Raw genomic sequence first — 8,610 nt, 5'->3', positions numbered from 1 at the left:
ATTATAAATAATTTTTTAAAATTCATTAAATGTCTGAATTTTCTCTCTGACTAGTCTTAAAATCAAGTAAGATTAATTAAAGAGACATCATTTAGTGTGGTTTTTTTTTTGTTTAGGTTGGTTTATTTTTGAAGTGTGCCTGCTTGGGATGTTTGAGCCAGTCTTCCCCATCTGAGACAAAGGATTGCATCCAACAATGGGAAAAAATTGAAATAAGTTTCAAAACAGACAATGACTGAAAGTGAGAGAAGAATTATACCCAAAGCTAATTCTGATTCTTTTATCAGAAGTATCATGGTTTAAACTCTTAATCCAATTTGCAGTCTTTGAGAATTGATCAGAATTGTTCTGTTTTGCTGTATCCCTAAAAGATGTACAGACAGAGTTCAGGTCTTCTTCATAGTAAGCACTGGACAACTCAAAGCAGGATTGTCTTGATGACAAAAGTTTACTACATAGATAAGGCAACCATGAGGAAAGGAAACAGGCTGGTTTTATGGACTAAGAATGGGAGCAGTTTGAAGAGACTTCCTCAAGACTTCTGAAGTCACACTGATATTCTCACTTCACAAGTAAAAATACATTGGCCGTGCTCCAGCTCTTTCACCTTCATTACTGGGGATAAACTTCACCCAGAACTGAAGAATCAGCTATCCAAGACTTGGGCTGCCACTGAAGTGCTCCTTTCCTCCTCCTCACCCTCTGCCTCAAGACAAGCAAAAAAACCAAAACCAAATGAAAGCAAACAAAAGTTTGCATTGTGGATGGTCAAGAATAGCTGCTAGAGCAGTAAATGCATAGTGAATGTGACTTCTATGTACAACAAATCACAAGCCTTCCCTTCAATAAATAAGACTTCAGCTGCATTAATGTGAAACAACAAAAGAGAAACTGTAGAACAGCTGGAGGTAACGACCTGCAGTCCATACTACCTTCATCTTCTGAGGATTACTCTAGGCTAGCAAGAGGCAAGGACAACTTATAACAGAGGGCAGCTGGAAGATATTACTCTAGAAAACTCAGACACTTTGAAGATAGTGATGTAGAGCTCGGTGTTTTTTTGCAGATCTGGAAGAGACTCCTGATTACGCTTCTAAAACTGAACCAACACAGGCTTTTGGACACTAGGGTCTTTCTCAAATGAAGTAGCAAAGTCTGCTGAGATAAGGCAGCAGACAGAAGATTCCCTCCATTCCAATTCTGTATTCAGAAGTACACAGGCATCAACCAGGGAAACATGCAAGTAACAGCTAGCAGAGAGAGGGCAAGACGAACATGGTCACAACATCTAGCAGACAGGAGCTTAAGTGTTCATGGAAGAATAAGAAGGTGGCAAGTCATCCCATGTCTAGTTTAATTTCTTTTAGTAAATCTTCCTTCTTTTTAGACCTGCTGAGAAACATGGTTTCACGAAGAAGTGGCAGCTTTAGCATGCTTTAGTATACTTTAACATAACAGCAGTGGCATGTATCAACGGCGATGCACTTCAGGTACTTCAGGTTCTTCCTCACAGTTTTTTCAGATTTCAGTTGTTTGAAAATGCAGTTAAACAAACAATCTCATATTGAAAGGATTCTCACTCATTCTTCTACCAACCTGATTAAGGGTATAATATACATAAGCTATGACAGAACTATGCTGTCAAAAAGCTACATTTCTAGCTTAAGGCAACTTCAGACTTACAGCTCCATGCTGTAGAAATAAAATAGCAGACAGAGCCAGAGGGAACAAAGGACGTGGTAACAAGGGGTGAGCTGAATGTGGAAACTGTTGTTTGTCAAATCCTACAATATGAGAACTGGAGAGCACTCAACAAAATTAGAAAGAAGCCAGTTTAGTGCGCACAAAAAATAACTTTCATTAAAAGAGCCTACAGTAAACTTTCAGAGCTTGCTGCCACACAAAGTTGTAGAAATGAAGTGTCAAAAGGGTTCAAAAAGGTAAATAGATAAATTCACAAACAGGTAGATAAATGGAAAAAAGGGATAGGTGGGAATCTACCTCTCATCCCTAATGCAGTGACTGCAGATGCTGAGGAAATGCAAGCAAAGTGAACCAGAGGCAGTGGCCAGGCTTATGTCGTCTCCCAAAGCAACATCTTCTCACCACTGTTGGAGGCAGAATACTGGGTTGTATGAATCATTCCGACGGCTGAGGGTAGCATTGCTCATGCTTAATTTACAGTGTTTTCACATTATTATAGTTAAAAAACCACTTATGCCTGTCACTGAACTGTGTAAAAACTAAGGGCTGATTGTCAGATCATCAGTCTGGTTCCAGCTTTACCAGATGAAGACGTGACATTAACAGGTCAGCTGCTGTACTGCGATCCCTCCCGCTACTCGCTGGCACCCCCCCAAAAAAGCACTGCCTAAAAGCAGGCAGCTAGATCCATCACCTACAGCAAGAAATTCTCTAACCAAAGACAGAAAACAGGTAGAATCAATGGTTAACACATAGATTTTTATTTGCATATTTACAATGCTTACAATAAAATAGATCAGTATCTAGCTATTCCCAATAAATGCAAAAATAGAAAACTTCCCTTTTCAACAAAAGTGCAAAAACATAAATTAGAACATGATAACTTTAAAATATACAATGTTGTTTCTCAGTGTTTTTACTAACAAAACAGACTTGTAAAACAAGCACCATAATTCATCTTACAGAAGACTTTCCATCAAAGCAGCATCACAGGGCAAAACAAGTAGGACGTTAGTACAGAAATGTAGTAGGAAATCTCGGAATATTTTAAATGGCATAAACTGTTATAAATTATTAGAAACAGTTATAAAACTATTCTATTTTTTTGCAATAGCTGTACCACGTAACCGAATATTAACCGAGGCATGGGTGGTCGTCAGCACAAAAAAGAGACATTCAAATGTTCCTTCTGCCTTTGGCTTGAACTGGACTGGCACATTGATGTAATGATAGGATCTGTAAAAAGACAATTATGTGCATATTCATTGTTAATGAACAAGTAAATCCTACCAGATACAGAAATTCTTGTTTAGTTTTGATTTTCACCAAAATAGTATATTGGATGTGCACTGGATCATCAAGTTTGTAATACATTTGATTATGTATTATTCTTCTGAGGGACTTTGATTGTAAAGGTCATTCTTTCCTACTGAATCACCACAATACCTTTCTGCTGCTGGTTTACCTACATAACTTTGGTCTGCCTCTTAACAATAATACAGACAGTGCATAAACTATATTTAGAGCAAATTGACTACATTTCTTCCTTCTAGAACTCACATGACAAGTACACTAAAATTTCTAATTCTTTTAAAAATTCCATCAACTTGAAGCTAGTAGAATAATTTCAATTACTTCTAATTGCCTCCACATTAAGAAACGTTTTGCTGAATCACTGCAAGTCAATATACCCATCCTCAAACAGTGTTTTAAAGACTTTACATTACACCTTTTTAGGTTATATTATTCCTCTTCCATTCAGATTGTATAACAAACATACTAAATGTAATGCGTGGCTGTCCTCATTGCCAAAAGCCCAGAGTGAATGTTTTAAAAATACAAGCTATACAAGCAATAAGGTGGAAATGTAGAGTGGCAGCATATTGGATTCCATCACATCCAACAGAAATATCCAGCACTGACAGACAGGTAACAGTAACAGGCGTGCATTGAAATAAGCAAAAAAAGAACAGCAGCACTCAGTAAGACAACCAAAGAGGAGACAGCTTTGTTTTCTTTTATTGTAGCCTCAGTTTTCTCTTTCTTTTATTGTAGTTTCAGTTTTCTCCCCTTAACAGTATTTAGTACTACTCAACGTCCTCTGGCACGTGCTTATTTTCCCTACTTTTTCTTATTTTTTTCCTGCCTTTTCATATTTATTTTGTCTACAGTAGTTCAACCTATCATAATCAGTCTGGGCTCTTACCCTTCTCCTACATTTGGAAATCATAATATTGCCCCTACATACAAGCCTGATCCCAGCTTCATTTATGTAATATCATCCTTAGTGCTAAAACAGTCACACTAGCAAATGTTTGGTGGTTTTTGTTTTTTCAAACCGATACTGGTCAATCACGTAACTTAAGGGTACATGCTTTCAGAATAAAGCCACTGTATTCTTTAACTGGGTTAATACCAAAACAAGGCACTAACTGTGTTGTCGTGAACTACAATCAATAATACAGCAGAGGAGTACAGCCAGATCAGGGTTTCATGTCTCATACTTGATTGCTGAGTGTTGTGTAACAAGCCTGCCATGCTCTGCCTCTATCTATCTATAATATATGGGATGAAGATATTTACTCAACTTTATTTAAAAAAAAAAAAAGTCCATTTTATATATGAAGAACATCAGTATGACTATTTAATCTGTAACAGATACTTTGTATTAGAAAACACAAATTTTAGTAAGAACAGAGTCTAAAGCTGCATTCAGCCAGGCCACCTGGGAATTTATAAAAATAAAAGTAAATTCAGTAGAAAGCCAGACAGGATGCATAAGCCCATATCATCATCTCCAAAATAATACATGTACGCTTCCTTACATATCCTAACACTTACTAAAAAAGAACAAGATAATCAAACTCAAATTTATATGAACAAAAACTTAACAGGAAGTTTATTTCCTCTTTTAAAGAAATGGCCATATCTGGCTGTCAGATATTAATTTCCAGAATATGTACTATATGACTTCAGTGATACCGAGGGAGAGCACAGTTTCTAAGCATATGACAGCTATATTCAACTCCATTTGACCTCAAAATTCACGTGTCCATTTGCTTGGTGCTATACACAATATTGCTCTTCTCTAAAAGCAGAACTAGACATTACTTTGGATTTGTTTTGTAGCAGTCAATTTCTCACAGTCGGAATAAGGCTCAACACACTTGAGTTCTTATGCTTCCTAATCCAAAAGGAAAGATGCTATTTCCATTTTCTTCAACTAACAAAATCAGAAAGTTTGGACTCCAGCTACTACAGAGCATAACTGTTCTTAGAAGCAACCTGGAATATTTTTCTGAAGTACAGTAGCCAGAAACTAGTCAAGAACAAGAGTTCCCCTCGCAGTTAACTGGTTTTTTTCTTAATTAAAAGCTTTACTTTACTTCAAATCTTTCATTATGCCTGCAGCTCAATTAGTCTATGGATACTACATGGCCTTTACAGGTTGCTGCATCAGTTTCAAGTGATATTTCTGAGAAGTCAGGTATGTCAAAGAGCATTTCTTAGACAAACTAATACTATAATCTTCTAAACACAACAGCAGCAACAGGTAAGTTCAAGAGGAACAATGTGGGTAAGCTGCCTCTAAGCCACAGTAACCAGATCTATCATGAAAAATAGCCACTGCTGACATCCAGAATAGTGGCTACTGGAAACAAAAGTAATTAGTCAAGCAAAAACCAGTTTTATCTTTTAGTAATATTTGAGATGTATACTACCCTGTAATCAACTGACTTCAGGTGGCTTCTGAAGGCAATGCAATAGAAACACCTTAGTTTTCAAACTTCTTTTAGATTGGCATAACCCGGTGGTCCTTCCAGAAACAGAACTTAGGCAAAACTTTTTAAAAAGCCAAGTGGTTGATGTTTCATCTGCACGTTTATACACTTAAAAGTTATCTTGTCAAAGGTACACTCTCTGCAGTAAAAAAAACACCAAAAAATCTCCACTTTTGAATGCGAACTCCAGACAATTCATTCCCACCCATTCTTCAGAGGACTTACAACATTAGCTAAATGACATCTCTGTACTTAAAAGCCAAAATATACAGTTTAAGATATTTAGTGAAGTTTGGGGTTGTTTGTTTGTTTGGGGTTTTTTTGGGGGGTGTGTGTGTTTGTTGTTGTTTTCTTGTGTGTGTTTTTGTTTGGTTGTTTGGGGGGAAGGGCTCCTGGTTTTGTTTGGTTTTGGGTTTTTTTGTCCTACAGTTTTGGTTGAAAGATACTGTATCTGGATAAAGCCCATTACTATTTTCAGCTCAGCAAACTGTGGTAAAGGAACCAGAAGTGATTAAGTATTGGTACTTGTGATCACATAACCAACTGAAGAACTGGCAAGTCACTATACCAACTTCTGAAGGTCAGACTCTTGATATTAAATACAAACTTGCAATTCCATTATCCAGATTTAAAACCTGATTACACTTGATTGCTTTCAAATTCGGCCCTCAAAGTGAAGAGCAGGTAACAGACCATGTTTACCACATGACACTTTTTTGGTCCAAAAATACAGGTAGGTGGTACTTTCTATTTTCACATTCTTATCTACAAGCTAATATCCCAAGTTTCTGAAAAGTTTTCTTATCCAGTTACTTTTGAACATTACTTTGTAAGATGTCCAGTTAACCTAGCTTAGACGGAAACAGTTAACGTTGGCTTTCCTGAAACCCTGCTCGATGCTATTCTCACGTAAAAGCCATTTTAAAAGTTCTTTTAACACTTTTTTAAAAGCATCTATCCAAGTAAATCTTCTGTGCTTTATGCTCTTAATGGGAGAGCTTCTTCAGAGAGCTATGTTGACTTCAGGTAAATGAATTTTTAAAAAGCTTGGGAAGGCTAATATTTATGGCTGGAGAAAAAACAGCTATAGTTACTAGGAAAAAAAAGGTTGTAGAATGTTACTACAAAGTACAGTATATTCAGTTGATAACCTTTAGAATGCCAGACTGAATTCTAAACTTATTAACTCTACTTTGGATACTTTTAAACTCCAAAAGGAGTTTATAATCTCTCAGAAAATATACCAAATAGCTTTTACAGCATTCATCAAGAATATTTTTGAAATATTTAAGTGTCTTCCAGTGAAGTCACTCATCTTTTTTTTCCAGAGACAATTGAGTCAAGCTGTCCTTTGTCTGTAGCTGTACAGACTGAGACAGACCTAGCTAGTCATCTTTGAACAGATTTTATCTTGGTCACTGCCTCCATAAAAAACCAAAAACCCTTCTGTTCTGTCTGATGTAACATATTTAATAAGAAAATGCCAGTTAAGTAGAAACAGTGGAACACATGCCTAAGTGGAGTTATAACACTTTGCACTGAAAAGCAGCCTTAAGAATCCCTTGAATACCTGTGGCTAACACCACCACAGCCCTGTCTTTAAAATAAATGTTAAGTACCACCGGGAGACACAAAACTAGTTAAGGAGCCAGAGTATCTAGTTTTGTTTATGATTTGATTCACAATTTCTGTTCCATACACCCTTAGTTTCCCCGTCTTTAAAATGGAGACCTGTTTAAACATGTGCGCTGTGTGACTTCAAATGAAATGGTAATATTTCTGTCTTCCTGACAACCCCCCTGTTACAGACGAGCACATGAGGTGCTACACTTCTTGGAGAGATGACTAATAGGACTGTCAAATACTCGTTGAAATGAACTCTAAAAATGACTGGGTTTATTTTGAGGTATTGTTATCACCAACTTGAAAACTCCTTTTATGCAGGTAATACGCTGAAATACTTGGTATGACCAGGCAGTTCCACTGGCTGCCCAAACCTTATATTTGCAGAGGATCTTTGCAGCTCTGCAGGTTAGTCAAATCAGAAGCATGATGAAGGCAATTTGCTTGGTCTGTTGTGCAGAAAGTATAAATGGAAGGAATGACTTGATTGTGCACAGCATGCCAAATGGTTAAATGAAGCATTAGGCTTAGCATTAAAAGCAGCAGCACTGTTAGGAACAATTTGCAGGGAAGAAATTGGCAGATGCAGAAATAACTCTGTAGGCTCATTCTGTTTCTAACCAAGATTACAGAGTACAGCTTAGAAAAAAAAAATCAAAAAACCAAAAACCAAAACCACACCTTTAACTAGACAGCTAGAACATTGGATAATTACATCTGCATTTTAGCACTGTACATATAGAGAAGATATTTATCTTACTGAATTACTTGTTTAATTTTTTTGTTAGAAGATATTGTTAGCATATGCATTACTCACCTTAGAGAGTAATTCGTGTGCTTGATGTAGAAAGGCTCTCCGGGTCTTAAAAATGTCAGCTGCAATTTAATACAAAATGCTTAAAAGTGCACTATATCTAAGCCTATCGTATTCAATTTATGACATGCTTAAGATAAATCAGGTCACTTACAAATACAGCTTTACAGAGACCTAGGGTTTAAAAAGAAACCATGCCCAGATTTGTGCGTAGTAAGAAAAATTTACATCTCAATGTTTTAATGAAATTAAAAAAAAATCAGGATAACAAATTTATGCAAACTATAATCTATTATTTTTTCAGTTGCAAGTATATTACAAATACACTTAGTGATTCAGACAAAAGAAAAGAGAAAAATTACAGGAGAGCAAAATTCTTCAAATATAATATTGACCTTTGAAACTAAGAAACTAAGACTTGTACTATTGCAGTCTTCTGTCGAGATTAAAAATAACATTGCAGTTGAACTGCCGAAAGAACTCATGAAAATGTATTTAAAATAAAGTCTGTTAAACTTACCACATGTGTTTTAAAGGAATTATTCCGCAAATTGACCTTTAATGTGCATGACTCCCCAACTCTAGTTGGAGGAAATATGTACAGGTCTTCTGGTGCATACACCCCTCGAGGCACCTCCTCTTCTCTGATTTGGAAACGGAATTAAAGATATTAAAATTTCCTACTTA

General features: G+C 36.4%; 1 protein-coding gene across 1 annotated transcript in view; it reads right to left on the bottom strand.

Annotated features, from left to right (window-relative positions):
* Positions 1-2,444: 2,444 nt before the first annotated feature.
* The window catches only part of CEP192 (centrosomal protein 192), an 82,875-nt gene continuing 76,709 nt past the window's right edge, over positions 2,445-8,610 (bottom strand). The window contains exons 53-55 of the mRNA XM_071805501.1: positions 8,444-8,567; positions 7,927-7,985; positions 2,445-2,940 (exon numbers count right to left, since the gene is read on the bottom strand). Of these exons, the coding sequence (XP_071661602.1) occupies positions 2,802-2,940; positions 7,927-7,985; positions 8,444-8,567 (322 nt within the window). The 3' untranslated portion in view covers positions 2,445-2,801. The remainder of the gene's footprint in view (positions 2,941-7,926; positions 7,986-8,443; positions 8,568-8,610) is intronic.

Source organism: Patagioenas fasciata, chromosome 2 (genome assembly GCF_037038585.1).
Source record: "Patagioenas fasciata isolate bPatFas1 chromosome 2, bPatFas1.hap1, whole genome shotgun sequence".
In the NCBI taxonomy this organism is placed as follows: domain Eukaryota; kingdom Metazoa; phylum Chordata; class Aves; order Columbiformes; family Columbidae; genus Patagioenas; species Patagioenas fasciata.
Note: the sequence above shows the minus strand (reverse complement) of the source record. Positions and strands in the feature narration are given on the sequence as shown.